The following is a 15,464-nucleotide window of genomic DNA, read 5'->3' as shown; positions in this document are numbered from 1 at the left end:
GGTTCTTTAATTTTTTTCCCATTGAAAATTTAATCCTTCACTTTTTTACCATGAAAATGTAAAATACTTTTAACTATTAATTTTGAAATCAAATCCATTGTGTCCGGTATGTCGTCAGGAAACCCCTAATTTACACAATATCATGTCTACTCTTCAAAATTAATTTAAAACTAGCCATTCGATCAATAGGGCATTTCATTTCTTGGCACTCCGGGGGCCCTGCACACATTTTCAACGGGTATTCCTGTAAAGTTAGGTTTTATTTACATTCACAATAAATCAGTGAATAAACTACGTCTCTGAGGTTAGCTCGAAGAACGCATTTTCCTTCGCAGGCTAAATGTTGGTAACTATTGCATTGGGCACGCAAAACTATTCGATCCTGAATATCGGTCAAATAGGCGCATGTTCCTTCAGTTGGCTGCTGGTATAGGTTGAAAGCTATACCGGTGTAATCTTTTTCTTGGAAGCAACTTCTCAGGTGGCCAGCGCAGCCCGATCTCGTCGCAGCTGTCCAGTATGGGCCAGAAGAGTCCTCAATTATTTCTTTTAAAATTCCAAAAAATATTTTCTGGTTGAAAAAATGTCATAATTGAATACCATACGGCAAATCGTCAATTAAAGCCAAAGGTTTCATTCCAAGAGAGCAACAAAGTTCCCAATTTTCATTCCAAGTCACCTGGGTGATCGAATTATAACAAATAAACACTGTAATTAAATCCAGGAGAATTTACTAATTTTCGTCCCATCAGGTATGTTTTATTTGATACAGAGGATTTTATCCAGGCACCATATTCCTCATAATCTAAAGCGAGAATTTTAATTTGAATTTGCTAAACTGTTCTTATTATTATTATTAAAAAAACTTTTGATCAAAACTTCGCCATTAATGTTCACTAGAAGAGATTCCTAGAGTGTAAAAATAATAGAAAAAAGGCAGCTTTTTTATATATAAATAAAATTTACGTTTCTCTTGCACATATCCATTTTTGGACAAGTAGCTGTTTGGCATTTGTACTTTAAAAGGTGTTCAAATTTACTATGCAATTTGTATAAAATGAAATTAAATGTACCGCACACACGAAGTAATTCGCTGTGCTGCAATTCATGGCCACAAAGCGGCAAGAGCGTTTGTCGAGTGCAACGCAATGTGGTCCTCTTCCGGACACTTTGATTGTGTAATTGAGATGCAAGGTGGAGTTATTCGAGCACCAGGTTACACTGCTGCACTTGGAGTTTGTGACTGGGTCATTTCGCGAGCAAGGAACGCCACTGGTCCAAATGTATCGCACTTTTTTTAGCCCTTCTGCAAATTCCACAACCTTCTAGCATAGCTCAAATTTTTAATCTCTTTACCAGTTTCACCGGGTTGGAGTGTCTCTGAGCACCAGGACTTGATTTCAGATTTGAAAAAAATTAGCTCCATTTTGCGAAGCAAACAGCCTTTCAGAGATTTCTCATAGTTCATCTGTTAAAGAAATATATAAAAAATACGCTTTTACACTTTTTTTTTATGTGAAAGTGAAGAATAAACACTAATTAGTGAATTAATACATATTATTAATGGAGTTTCAAGTAAAAAAGGTATTTAATAAAATACAGGGATAAAATGAGTGATTGTTCAAACTCTTAAGGTTCAATTTTGGTAAAGGGTCCCAAAAAGTATGAAAATTTTAAATATTTATTGCAATTTTTTACGTTTTTCTTACGCTTCAAATAAATAAAAACTTTTACTTTTAAAAGACTTTCAAAGTAGAGTCGATTCTTTTCTGGCACTATTCTTCCCCACACATTGCGCCTTTCCTCAGCCACTTGAGTTTGTAAACCTCACGAAATAATTTGTGATTTAATATTATATTATTATATTCATCAATTCATAATGAAATAAAAACACCAACTCTGATATGCCGGCACATATTCTGGGGAAAAATTATTATTATTTATCTTCCCAAAATTGACCCCTATAAAGCAGCTTCTATACCCTCAGGAGTCACGTTATCGTAAAAATCCTATTTGAATTTAGTTTGATTAATTCGGATTTATAATTAAAGAGAATTTATTCAACATACCTCTTGTATTTTCTGATAATTCCTACAACTGCCCTGAGCTCCGATCTCCTGTATGTACTTTCAAATAATAGTTAATATTAAAATAAAAATAAAATTATTAAATCGATAAACTGACATACCCATGCTACTAAGCAAGTACATGTAAAGAAATTCTTCCGCATCATTATATTTTATCAACTTTTACATCTGAAAATTCAACATTATTCAACTGTATAGAGTCAGTTTGTTTCTGCTCACATTTTCAATTATTATGCTTTTCCGCTGTCAGCCGGAAATGACGGTGGTATGTTTGTTTTGCTTGCTTGCTTGCGTCAAAGTAGAAACTTTGAAAAAAAATCACAAACATGCAAATGAAAAGAAAATTTTTATTTTTGATTTATATTTTATATTTCACAAAATAAATGAAGGATACAATATTTAAGAACCAAATATTCATATATTGTTAAGAAATTAATAACATTAAAATATTTTTTTTCTTTATTATAAAATCCCAAATGGAATATATTGCGCTACTCCACTCCTTTTTAATAAGACAGAAGCGTGTTAAAAACGGTGAATTTGTTTTCAGTTGAAAAAAAAACAGGCAAAAAAACTTTATAGAGGCTTTATTACTATCATAGTATTTTGGAATGATAATTGTTTATGAATAATTAATTCTTAATCCAGGCAATTTTGGGGTATCATTATTTCAAAAGCTAATTTTAGTACAGTTTACTACTTGTCTATTATTTTGTTAAATCTGCGTATTTCACTAAAATCTGCTTATTTGAATACTGGTTTCATCTCGATATAACTTGTGTTTGTAACTCAAATTAATCCTAACAATTTAAATGAATATAAAAACACTCCAGGCTTGAATGACGTCTGTAGAACGATGTTGACGAGTAGAACGCCGGCTCCACTTTTTTCTTTTGATAATATTTTATACTGTGGCGACTGAATTTTATTTTATGTCGTATGCTAATTGTCTACCATGATGAGATGTCGCCAAGACGCAAAAAACAAGGTGGTTTTTGCAATATTTGGAAAGGGACACCATTACAAAACGTCCCCTCCTTTTGAAATTTCAATTTGTGTCCAGCGTATAAATACCGAAAAGCCAGAACAAACCAACCCGCACTTTGTCAGCCAACTCATCTACTCAGATCGACTCCGCCGAATTTCAGCACCATGGTGAGTAAAAATACTCTAGTTCGTCGCAAAATATTTATTTACGGCTTCAAACGGTCAATTTGTGTATAAAATATATGAGTTGCTTTCATCTGCTGCTGCGCGAGATAGCAAATTAGCTTCTGCGTTTTGACGTGGAATTTAATGAGATCACCTTGGTCGCTTCCTGTTCTAAAATTAAGTTCCAAATCGGTGTAGCTCCATCTTTGCAAGCAAGGGATGAATATAATTCGCTTCTGTTAGGGTGCATTAATAGAGTCTATCAAGTTCTGGATATTATGAACACAAATCTATTAACAAACTCTGGGAGTAGAACTGTGTCATGTATATTTCTTATTTCTAATATTAAACATTTTGGAATTTTCTTTTTATTATAGTTTCCGTGTTTATTATTAATGTACATGTATTATTAATATGTATTATCTGCCGAAATAGAATAATTTATTATACAAGAATTGATAAAAGTTGACTTACCAAAAGTATAAAAAATAGATTTGCTTAATAGCTATTTATTTTATTTTATTAAACTTTCAGATAATAAAATGCCAAACACGGCTAAATTTTTCCAAACTTTTAAAGAAATTGACAGAAAATTATGAAGTTATGAAGAAAGTTAAATTCTAAACGTGAGAGAAAGCTATACTGACATTAATTTCGCTAGCTCAAATAATGTGAAATTTGATATAGGTGACCATAAATCTTTTGGGAAAGAATTTACCTGAATAATTCAGAGTGAATTGCTTCAAAATATTTGTAAGATTTAATATTATTTTAATTTTATTTTTTACTCTAAAAAAGCAGAACTTTCCAGCATGATTAGTTTTAAAAAGAAATTTGATCTTCAAAAGAAATGTTGTGTTCATTTACCTTTAGCAGCTCTTCATGTAGAAATTCAGCTAACATTAACTTTTTAATATTTTTAAAATACACTCACTTAAGCCCCTATAATTTTTTTAAATCATATGCAAATTAGATTTTTGCTATATAAGGTGCTTATGAAACGCGCGTAATTGGAGTTTTGCATTCATGTCACGGTTAAATGCGCAATTAATTAAACACGCCGCAGCAATTACAAAAGTGTGCGCACCGACACTAAACTTTTGCATTTACAGAAATTATATATAAGCTTATGGAGACGTTGCGAGGATTTGTGTTTCAATTTGCTAATTTGATGCGCTAATAACATTTTACCACTTATGACCATTTAGGGGAAACTCATTTTACAATTGCGTTCATTTTCTCGAACATTTTCAATTATTTTCTGCAAAAGTCTCTGATTCAGAGAAAATTCCGCCTGGTTTATTGGACCGCAGACGTTTTTTTTCGCAGCTTCAGCGACCGGTCGTGAAATAGCAATTGTGCGAAGATTGCTTGGATTCGTTCCAATATCTGGCAGATCGACTCGGGCTGAGGAATTTTGAGCGCACTTTTGCGAAATGAACTCTAAGGAACGGCCATTTACGTTCGGACCAAAAAATTTCTCTTCGTTATTTGATATTCTAGAAGAAACAATCCTTTCCGCGCAATTAAATTTAAATAATAATATTTTTCTGGTTTTTTTCTGCTCTCTTTTGCGTCGCGGTTTTATTCCTCTGCAAATGACTCGGCGGGGAGGAGCGAGAATAAAACTTGTTGGGCTTCTTTTTGTTTATAAATTAATTGAGAGAGAACTAGGAGGCGAGGAACGCGTTTGGACGCCAACAAAACACACTCACAAGTTCGACACCCTCCTTAAGCAACTGAATTAACGAGCGCAGCCCACACAGTTGGTTTTATTTGCGGCTAGAAAGGTTTTAATCAAAGTTTGCCTGTCTGGCTGTGGCTTCATCACAGAACTAATTGAATTGACTCCTTCTCTGTCTACAAAAAAGGAATAAAAAAATAATATCCCTCGCACTCATTGAATGCTGTGCAAAGTTCATTAGTTTACTATTTTTATTTGCGTTGCACTTTCCGTTAATTATGTTCAATTCAATTCAATGTTGCCACTTTTGCTCAAATATTTCAACACAGACATTAATTTGTGTGATTATATAATTATTTTTATTTGTTATTCACTAAATTGTATTTATTCCATATAAATTTGCAATTTTTTAATTGGCACACGTATTTCTTAATCAATGCCACTCAATCAGCATTGAAAAATGATCTAAATAGAAATAAACAGTGATAATTATTATGTGTTAGTTTATGAAATATTTCAAAGTAATTAACATAATAATATTCTCAAAACTCAAAAATGATTGACTAAACTGTTCAAGCACCGTTTAATTTGAAATAATTCTGCACTTCAATATATACTTCATCTTTAATATGCATTTGATCTAGTATTAGCGCATCAGCTCTTATTATTATTAGCTCTATTACTTAATTAAATATCGCAACTCTGCCCTTCACCTTCATCAAAGGAAGTTTAATTTTCAGTCTAGAAAAAGAACAAGAAAATTTAATTTAAAAATTTTAGAAATATAAATGTCTTGAAAATAAAGAAAATTATTCTAGAAAAAAAATCAATATTAAACTCACTTTTTAAATTTAAATAACAGACAAAATTAAATATTATCCTAAAATATTTGTATCAATGAAAATAATAATCATATACTTTTTTTATTGCTTTTCATTGTTTTTAAACTTAATTCAATTCATTTATTCTCTCGCAACAAGTCAAACAAAAATTAGAAAATCACATTGGGAGAGAATTGGCAGCCAGCTCTAGTAAACAACTTACTAAAACTCATAAGCTCAATTTGGAAGCAAAAGTGTTTCCAACTTAAACCTACTCGCCGAACTGGAGCCGTAAGTGGGAAAAAAAATTTTCAAAGGGTTACATATATTTTGCATGCAATTTTAAAATCAGGAACCGTACAATTTTTTAACGCAGAAGGCAGGGAATTCCATGCACTGATCCGCGACTCGGACCGAGCTCTGTGCGCACTTTTGGGAGAATTAAACGGTGCTCGCCGCCACTATTAATATAAAACAAACCCTCTCTTTTTTATTCCATAATATTAATATTATTCTAGATCTTTTTTTATATTTTCCTGCGACCGATTCACTGGTAACCAGCATCGTTTGGGGCATTTGCTTGAATTGTCAATAATTGTCAATGAGTCGCAACGCTAGTTCCGCGAACCGTCAATCGTGATTCACTTTTACTGAGTAGGCAGTGTGGTGTGCGTGCCGGTCGAGCCGGTTGCATACGTAACAGGGTTGTTTCGGAGACGCCAGTTGGCGGCGGCCGACATTCATTGATCGGCGGTGCGAACCCCGCCCGCCTTTCCCAACCCTCGATGCGTGGCATGGCCGGTCTGCCTGCGCCTCCGCACCCTCCACGTGACCCGCGCCAACCACTCTCATTGGCCTCGGGTCACGTGACGCCGTGCAAAACTTGCGTGACCTTTTAACCTTGATCCCGACGCGCGCCCAACTTGCCGAAACAACGCAACCCAAATCCACCCTCGCACCCCGGCACAGTTAATTATTCCCTTTCTGCTGACTCGGCGTGCTGCCTTCGTTGGGCTATTTTCGGACTGGCTGCTAAAAATTAAAGTTTTCTCTGTTCGAATTTCAATGATTTTGGGTTGAAAAAAATCTAGAACCAAAATTTCATGCAACGTCAGATATAAAGGAAAATTAAGATAAAATGAAAAAAATTGGCAAAGGGAAAAAAGCACAGAAATCTAATAATTCGATCTTATTTCGTTACACACAATTCTAAATTTTGAACTATAACTTATTGATGAATTTATATGGGTTGATCCAGAGTTGAGCATAGGTTAATAGGAAGTAAATTTAATTGAATTATATACCAAAGTTTCATTTAATTATAAATTTTCCTCTTACACGTGGCAAGGTTTCACCTAGGTCAACTACCCCTTCCATCATATTTTATTTTATGCTTCGCAATTCATAAAACTTTGCGGACTAACTCAGGGAAGTTTTAATTTTTGATAATAAATTTTTTTTCTGAGTGGGATGGGATAATTAATTATTAAATAATGGAATGATAAGTTCTGATGAATATGAAGAGTTAATAAAAAAAAAAAAAATTTCAATTGTCTGTGTTGAGCGCGTTGAGTATCAACTAGCAAATTACCTTAAAACAAATTAAACAAATAAAGTATAATGCAAAATACTGGTAAAATATATTATTAATATTTTGGAATTGATTATGATTTTCAGCAAAATTTGGACTGTGAAAAAAATGATGAATGTGATGCTCTGGTCCTTAAGCCGATTATCACCGCAAAGTATGATTTTTTCACCTTAAATTTTACAATAAATTCTTATATAATTTATTTTACTTTTAAAGTTAATAAAAATTCTGTAAAATCAATAAAGAAAAGCGTATTTTATTTTCCATTTCTTTTTTAGTAACTTCGGCTGGGCCGCCCTGAAAAATCAGCTACGCAAAATCTTTCAACTCTGCGAGCAGAATGATACTGGAATACTGAACTCGTCGATTCCCGAGTTGCAAAAGCAGGACCCGTCGTTATGGGCCGCCACCGTCATGTTGGTCGAGACTAACCAGGTCGTGAACTTTGGACCTGCTACCGACACGCGCTTCACCATTCAGTCAATTGTGTAAGCAATTATTGTAATTTTCGCATGACGAGTTTTAAAATTTAATATTATTTTTTTCTGTCTAAAAAAAAAGCAAAGTTCTGCTGTATGCTTATGCAGCCAATCACCTCGGCATGGAGGAGGTTTTTGATCACATCAAGTGCCGTGGCTTTGCAGTTCCCTACAACTCAGATGCAATTGTAGAAGGTTTGAAAATCAATATTAAATTTCATTAACAAGGAAGAATCTAAACACATTTCAATGTATTAAAATGATTGGTGTAATTTACGGCTCTTTTATGCGTTTTTATTATGTTTTAAAAGGAATATTTATTTTTTATTTAATAAAAATAAATATTAACTACCTTTTATATTTTTTTTATTTCCACGATTTTAATTTTTAGCATGTGTTTTATATTTTTATTCCAGAATTTATAAACTTTTTACACTTTTTCTATTGATTTAAGGACAATTTTAAGTAAAATTAATTAGTTATGTGCAAAAACCAATACTCATTTTATTAATTGGTAATTTATTACAGGCTGTGCTCCAAACGCTTGTTTAAATAGTGGAGCCTTGACCGCGAGTTTTTTGATTCTTAACCGTGTCCACCCTGATCTCACATCTTGGTACCAAGTGTTTCTTGAATTCCAGGCTTTTGTCAAGGTTGGTTTTCTCCTATAGTGGCAAATGAAGTTTATTGTTGTATCAAAAGGTAATCTCTGCCCAAATACATCATACAAATATATCCTACAGACACATTTGTTTTTTCAAAATGTTTAATTTTGACTCAAAATAAATCAAAATGGAACGAGAATTTATTTCATTGCAGATTATATACAAAAAAATCATCATTATTTTTGGCTTCTAGATTTGATGCATCTGAATAACATGAAATCCTCTCAGAAATTATAATTTAATAAGTAAAAACTTGAATAAATTAATTTTTTTAGCGTATCTGTGGTGGTCCTATTAAATGTGACTATGAAACGTACCTGTCTGAAATCGCAACGGCAGGGAAAAACAGAACCATTATCTCAAAACTCCAAGAAAGCGGCGCCATTCCACTGCAAACTGACTGCGAAGACATTCTTCAATTCTATACAAGTGTAAGCATTATTTTTTATTTATATAATTTTTGTGAACAGCTATTAAGTTTTAACGGTATTTTTCCTGCAAATACAAAACTTTCATACAGGCTGGTGGTTTTAAAAAATCAGGGCGAAAGAAACTTTCCAATAATTAAACAATAACTTTATATTATTTACAAATATAGTAAATTTTACCACATTTAAAAAAAGGGAATAACTTTATTTTGAAATTTTTAATTTTTCTTTTAATTTTCAGTGCTGTTCATTGTTGGTGAACACGCGGCAATTAGCGCACCTCGGTTTGATGCTGGCGAAAAACGGCACCGGCAGGTCGGGCGTGCGAATTCTGGAGGCTCGCGTGGCGCAGGCCTGTTTGGCGCAAATGATGCAGGCGGGCCTCTATGAAGAGACGGGCGATTTGTTCGCCTCGACCGGCCTGATCGCGAAAAGCGGCGTCTCCGGAGGGCTCGTCGCTGTTTCCCACAAGAAGCTGGCCGTCGGTCTCTTCTCGCCGCGCCTCAACGCTTACGGCAATTCGGCGCGAGCCCTCCAGTTTCTCAAAGTACGAAAAACACAGGCCTTTCTTTTACATGAAAATTAATTCTATTCAATTACCACAACAGATGGAACGCACGTGTTTTCCTTTCTTGGGCAAAAATAATTTAAGAAATACATCGTACGGGTCGTCATGCATGTAGATGATAAAATTATTATAAACCTGATTTTTTTTTACAAATGACGTCACAGGTCACTATCATCAAACTTATATGGGCAAGCGTGAAGTTCTATCCCTCTACCAATATTTTTTTAAGCTGTAAAATTTAAAAAGAAAGTTGACAAATCCATTTTTATTTTCAATTCCCATAACTTTAGGAAAAATTTTAATTCTTACCCTTATGACAATTTCAAAATTTTCTATCTATGAAACGATTTAAAATAGAACTCCCATATATATTTTTCCGTTTTATCTGATTCCAGGAGCTGAGTTGTGCCTTTCCAGCAATCCAGCATTGGACAGAAGATAATTTTGAATTTTGATTGAAAAAAAAAAGATGAAAAACTAAAATTTAATGAGAAACCACTATGCAGTGAGGAGGTGGTAAAATGCGATGCAATACAAATAAAATTGTTTTTTGCTTTTTCTTTTATAATAAAGCTCAATTATTATTATTTTTTACTATTTTAATATTTGTTTGTTATTATTTTTGCTAATTTTCAAAAATTTTTGTATGGACTGATAATACGTTCAGCGTGATTCAATGTCACAAATTTTTACAATTATTCAATTGTTATATTTATGTATTATATTTGATCCAATATAAATGAAAGAAACACACATCTTAATTTTAATTTCAATATTGATTTGACACGTTTTACACAGCTGCCTATCCGACATGCTGGCATGACTTTAAAAGCAAATTGACTTATAACGTCTGCAAAATAAAAAAAAATATTAATTCATACAGTTTTGTAAATATATCAAAATATAAAGTACAAATTTTATGGAAATTATAAACAAAAATTGCTTTACTTTTGACCTGCTTTTGACTCTGTATTATATTTTTTAAATCATTTTATCAACCTGCATTTTTGTCAATGAGAATTTTTTTATGTTATTGTAATAAGTGAGTTTTAAGAAAGATATTTTATTAGTTCTGAACTTGTTATTCAGAGGGCAAATTTGAGCACCGGGGCCTGGCGCCGTTCCGAGCGCTAGTTCGGTGCTCGTCTACGAGATGTCCGGCCCCCGTTCTCGGCAGCCGAGCACTAAAGAGCGCGCCGGCCGACCCTGCTCGTCCTCAACTTTTATCAGTCAAAGTCAGCTGACGCCTAAGCTCTGGCATGGAAACATAATAATTGAAATTGTCCAGGGTTGATAGCGATGGAGAGCACCTTCTGGGCAGGCTACCAGCTCGGGCTGTTTCTCTTTCCCGGCTTCAAGGTGACCACCCTCACCGGTGAGTCGTCGTCCGACCATTATGCAGATATCTGACCTCATTTCGTGCGTTGTTTTGTTTTGGAATTATGCAGGGTTCGTCTTCACGTGCGTCGCCGCGGGTTCTTTGGCGTTTCTCACTGAGGCGGTCAAGGTGTTCCTTTTGGCCAGGGCGCGCCGAAAGGAGCAATTTGTGGTGCCACCGCAGGAATGGAGTGACATTGAGGAGACACCTTTGGTCAGGATAAGAAACAGGAGAGAAAGGTAGCTTTTTATTTTAAAATATTTAATGCTATTCCAATACAAAAATCAATAATATCTTATATAATTAATTTATATATTAAATTATAAAAGGTAATGAACTATTTTTTAATATTATCCAACGTGTTGGAGAGCAGATTTTGTTGTTGTTGAATAAAGTTCGATATCATTTGCTAATTTATTGCACTATTAAAGTCATTAATTACAATGATAAATTTCAATTCTCAATTTTTAGTTACTCTTTTTAAAAATATAAAATAAAATTGTTAAAACGGTAACTTATATAACAATATAAGATTTTTACTATTAATTATAATATTATTATAAAACTTTTACAAATTTTTTAAATTTATGTTTAATTTTTTTATATTTAAATAATATAATTAATATTTTACTTACATAAACAAAAACATATAGCAGTTTTAATTTCATAAAAATGTTTTTAATTTTGGCTAAACAAATATTCTCCTAACTATGTAATTGATTGAAGAGTAATTTTGTTCTTGCAATTTTCATGTGTTTAATAATAGTTATTTTATTACTTACAATAAAATCTGCCATCAAACAGCATAAAAATATGTAGTGAATTAAACTGATTATTATATTTTAGGAATGGCCAATCCTGCATGAGCCACTCTTCAGACACAGCCGTCTACCTTTTGTACTCGGTGGCCGCCTATCTGCAGATGCTGGCCGTCATGTCCTTCAACGTTTGGCTCTTCCTGTCCGTCATCTTTGGCTCCTCTGCCGGATACGCGATTTTCTCCCAAACCCCTGATTCTCGGCCCAAATTAATCTTCCCCATCATCAAGTCTGCAGACACGTCCGCTGTTCAAAGTCCAACGGACTCGATTGACCCCGAGCGCACCTTTAGCGAGGCGTCGGTGTCCGGTGCGGACACTCTGGACACGACGGCCATCGTCCACAGAACAGAGGACGTCGCTTGAACTAAACATTCCAGACAAAAAAGAAAGACCACTCGCCAATTTAGGGAAAAAGTGATGCTGAAATTGTGACAATTTAACAAAAAAAGTATTTTATAGGGAAAATTTAAATTTTAGACCTGCAGACAGAAGCACAAAATATCCTGCCAAATCAAACGAAATTTTAGAAATTAGACAATTTTCCAGAGTGGTCTTACATCGTTTTAGGGATAAAAGAGTTTTAAAATTTTAAAGAAAACAAATATCGATCAAAAATATGCAAATGTGGAGGCCAAAGAGGGTTTTGACCTGCTGATTAAGAGGAGAAGACTGCCTTTGTAAACAATATGATAAGAGAAAGAGATAATTATATAAAATGTGCTTAGTTTTGTAAGAATGTGTACAGCTGTGCGAAACGAGATAAATAAAGAATTTGATGGTTGAAATTTAAATGTTTTCATATTATTTGAAAAAAAAATTGTTAGGTTCTAGCTTTGTTATAATGCTACTGTAAAATAATTGTTATGTTGATTTGTTGAGGACCGGTTAAAAGAATATTCAACTGTCATTATAATCTTAAATAATTTTTAGAAAGATTCAAATGTTTTATAATTCAACTTTATTGATTTGTAAAAAATTCCTTTAAGTGGATGAGATATTTAAAATCTCTGGCGCTCAATTTTACTGTGAAAACCCTAATTTGATTCTTTTAGAGACTGCAGCATCTTAGAATTTGAGAAAAGAAGGCGCTGTATAAGGTTTCAGTTCATTATGTCTTTAGCTGTATGTACTCACGCAATCAAAGAATTATAGAAGGCATCTAAAGCAAGTAAAAATATTTTTTTAATAAATAATAATATTTTATTTCTTATGGATTTTCCTACATGCCACTTATTATTTATAATTTGTTTTTTATTGATAATTTAAATAATTTACTAATTTTTATTTTTTAAGAATATTTCTAAAAATTTGTTTTTGCATTCTCTACTTAAAAAAATAATTCAATTATAATGCCATGGGCATTATAATTATGTATTAATACATACACATCGAAAAAATAGTTTATATGATTTCATTATATTATAATATTTGTTAACTCCTTTTCTTCTAACCTTTGAGTGGCTTATAATCTCCTAATATCATTAATTTAACCGAGAAAAGTTATAATTATATATATCAAATAACTAAATTTTGTGTACATACCAGATTGAATGTGTAAATATATTTCCAACTGCTGAAAATTATGAGAACCACAAAAAGAATTATGCACATGATGTTGGCGAGTGTAAATGTGAGGAGCCTATTTCTCCTGCTGCTCAACCTCAAACGAGATCATAAAGTTAATAATACAGACGTGGCAAAAGAAGTTAAAAACACACGTATATCCCAAAGCAAGTACACAGACTGCGGAGCTTGGCGACGAGACGCAAAAGTGAAGAGGATTTAGAGCCGCGCGGCCACAAATTACTCATATGCCACGCCGAGAGCAGGGATGCATCACGTATTGGAGATTAACTCACCAAAATGAGATTAACTCGCATTATGCAGTCGTAAATCAGAATTAGGAAAAACTGTAAACATCGCTGAGACAAGACGCTCATCCAAAATTAAACTAAGACGCTAAAAATCCTTCACTTCTCTTTGATTGGAAGTTAAAAATTTTGGGGGAAAATCAATTTAATCTTATTTAATGCAAAAAAAGAAAAAAATAAGCATCCATGACAGTTTCATAAAAGTTTACGAACAAATTATTTTATTACTCGATTTCAACAATTGTATGTAAACAATGTATTGTAACAATGGACAAATAAGCAAAAATAATAATTTCTATTTTCATACAATGCTTTTTGAACGTCTCCCTTAATTAACTTACAATTAGAGGGTTTGATAAATTTTTATTTAATTTATTTTTTTAACAATTTTTTCAATTGCTTAATTTCCTGAAAAAAATTTCTTCTATTTTGTATAATATTTTTCATTTGCATGTGGGCAGAAAATTTAAAAAAAGGGGGGGGGGGTGCTTGTTACAAATTTTCCACTCACTATGCAACTAAAAATAAATATGAACTGTTGACATGAATTGGTAATTTATTTGTTTCCGGTCGTGCTGGACACATTTCCAAGTGAAAATGTGGCGCACGCTCCCTGAGGGGCCCACCCCCGAGGAAGAGCCTAAACACACCACTTAACCCTCGAGAGTTGTGGCATATTTGGATTGTCACTTTCCGAGTGTGTCACCTTTCGTGTGGGAAAATCTCAAAAGCTTAAAAACTACGAGGGGAGAAAAAAAGAAAAAGAGGGTGTTTTGCGCCAAATTATAATATGAAAGGCTCACTTTATTTTCTCTGGATAATGTTCACGAGTTAAATTCAATGATAATAATTATTGTGCATTATTGAGATGAGCAAAAATTATGAATGTTTAATGTGTTATTTCTAATAAACTGTTTTATTAATTCCTAGATATAAATTAGATTTAAGTATTAATATTAGTGAATATTAATATTATATTATTTGAGGTTAAGAAACTATGTATTCTTTTAATTTTCCCATATAGATTGTTATGCGTAAACACAAGTTTTCCTTGTATGAAATACAAATAGCTTATAGGAAATTTAAAAGAAATCCTAATAAATTTAAAAATATCGAATTTGATACTTTCCAACCTAATATTAAAGTTAAGACAAAGACTGATTTGTATAACATAACGATCATACAATCACCAGGAAGATTATAATAAATTAAAATATTTTAAAAGAAAAAATACTAATCTCGATTTGGGCAGATTGCCTTGTGGTAAATTAATAAACTTCATTATTTTGCAATCAAACATTTACTATTTTAATGCGTTTCTTTTTAAGTTTAACCAATTTGATCAATAATTTTGTGTGTGTGTGCAATAAAATTACCAAAGTTTAAAATTTCCCTCAACTCTCTAGTGTGTTTTATAATTTCATTTTCCTCTTTACTCTACATAATCTCATAAGCGAAGCAATTCAATTAATATTCTTTGAAAACAACAAAGAAATAATAACGCTCACACTTTGAGACAAAGAAAAGAATTTGAGTTGGAAATGAGGAGACAGGCAATAAGTCACTGTTATTTCTGAGCGCGGCCGTCGAAGATTTAAATGCGAGGGAAACGGACGAGACTCGAGTTCTTCACTTCAGGCCTGTTGATTTTTGTTAAACTAGAGAATATCACAACAAAACAAAAGTCTCGAATTCCTTCTCGGCTGCTTTTCTCATGGGTGTCTTTGGGGGATTTGCGTCTGCAGCTGAGAGCAAAGTAGATGGCGGAGATTAAAAAATATTGCGACGGTACAGAAGGGACTCGGCTTTGTCGCATCTGGAAACGATAGAAATGGATCCTGCGACTGAATCCGAGTCAAATGTGCACAAGATAAATAATCAGAAATTTCTGTTCCTTCCTTTTTTTACTTCACTGCTCTC

At 33.1% G+C, this 15,464-nt stretch overlaps 2 protein-coding genes across 2 annotated transcripts; both read left to right on the top strand.

The window, feature by feature from the left end:
• Positions 1–3,189: 3,189 nt before the first annotated feature.
• LOC132200371 (glutaminase-like) lies at positions 3,190–10,080 on the top strand. Its single transcript, XM_059625794.1, has 8 exons — positions 3,190–3,242; positions 7,422–7,489; positions 7,614–7,823; positions 7,897–8,009; positions 8,343–8,467; positions 8,755–8,910; positions 9,149–9,454; positions 9,871–10,080. Exons 1-8 carry the CDS (start codon positions 3,240–3,242, stop codon positions 9,928–9,930), a joined length of 1,041 nt encoding a protein of 346 aa, XP_059481777.1. The 5' UTR covers positions 3,190–3,239; the 3' UTR covers positions 9,931–10,080.
• A 582-nt stretch (positions 10,081–10,662) lies between these two features.
• Positions 10,663–12,464, top strand: LOC132200053 (protein SLC31A2-like). Its single transcript, XM_059625232.1, has 3 exons — positions 10,663–10,850; positions 10,924–11,092; positions 11,700–12,464. Exons 1-3 carry the CDS (start codon positions 10,775–10,777, stop codon positions 12,034–12,036), a joined length of 582 nt encoding a protein of 193 aa, XP_059481215.1. The 5' UTR covers positions 10,663–10,774; the 3' UTR covers positions 12,037–12,464.
• Positions 12,465–15,464: the final 3,000 nt, after the last annotated feature.

The sequence above is a fragment of the Neocloeon triangulifer genome, unplaced genomic scaffold (assembly GCF_031216515.1).
Source record: "Neocloeon triangulifer isolate White Clay Creek 2 clone unplaced genomic scaffold, ASM3121651v1 ptg000014l, whole genome shotgun sequence".
In the NCBI taxonomy this organism is placed as follows: domain Eukaryota; kingdom Metazoa; phylum Arthropoda; class Insecta; order Ephemeroptera; family Baetidae; genus Neocloeon; species Neocloeon triangulifer.
This window is presented reverse-complemented; position numbering and strand designations above follow the sequence as displayed.

Excerpts from the sequence above, each read along its gene's own strand:
- LOC132200053 (XM_059625232.1), top strand. The coding sequence starts at position 10,775 with ATGGAGAGCACCTTCTGGGCAGGCTACCAGCTCGGGCTGTTTCTCTTT. Across the intron at positions 10,851-10,923 it reads CAAGGTGACCACCCTCACCG|GGTTCGTCTTCACGTGCGTC; the intron begins GTGAGTCGTCGT and ends GGAATTATGCAG. Across the intron at positions 11,093-11,699 it reads ATAAGAAACAGGAGAGAAAG|GAATGGCCAATCCTGCATGA; the intron begins GTAGCTTTTTAT and ends ATTATATTTTAG.
- LOC132200371 (XM_059625794.1), top strand. Across the intron at positions 8,468-8,754 it reads AATTCCAGGCTTTTGTCAAG|CGTATCTGTGGTGGTCCTAT; the intron begins GTTGGTTTTCTC and ends TAATTTTTTTAG. Across the intron at positions 8,911-9,148 it reads TTCTTCAATTCTATACAAGT|TGCTGTTCATTGTTGGTGAA; the intron begins GTAAGCATTATT and ends TTTAATTTTCAG.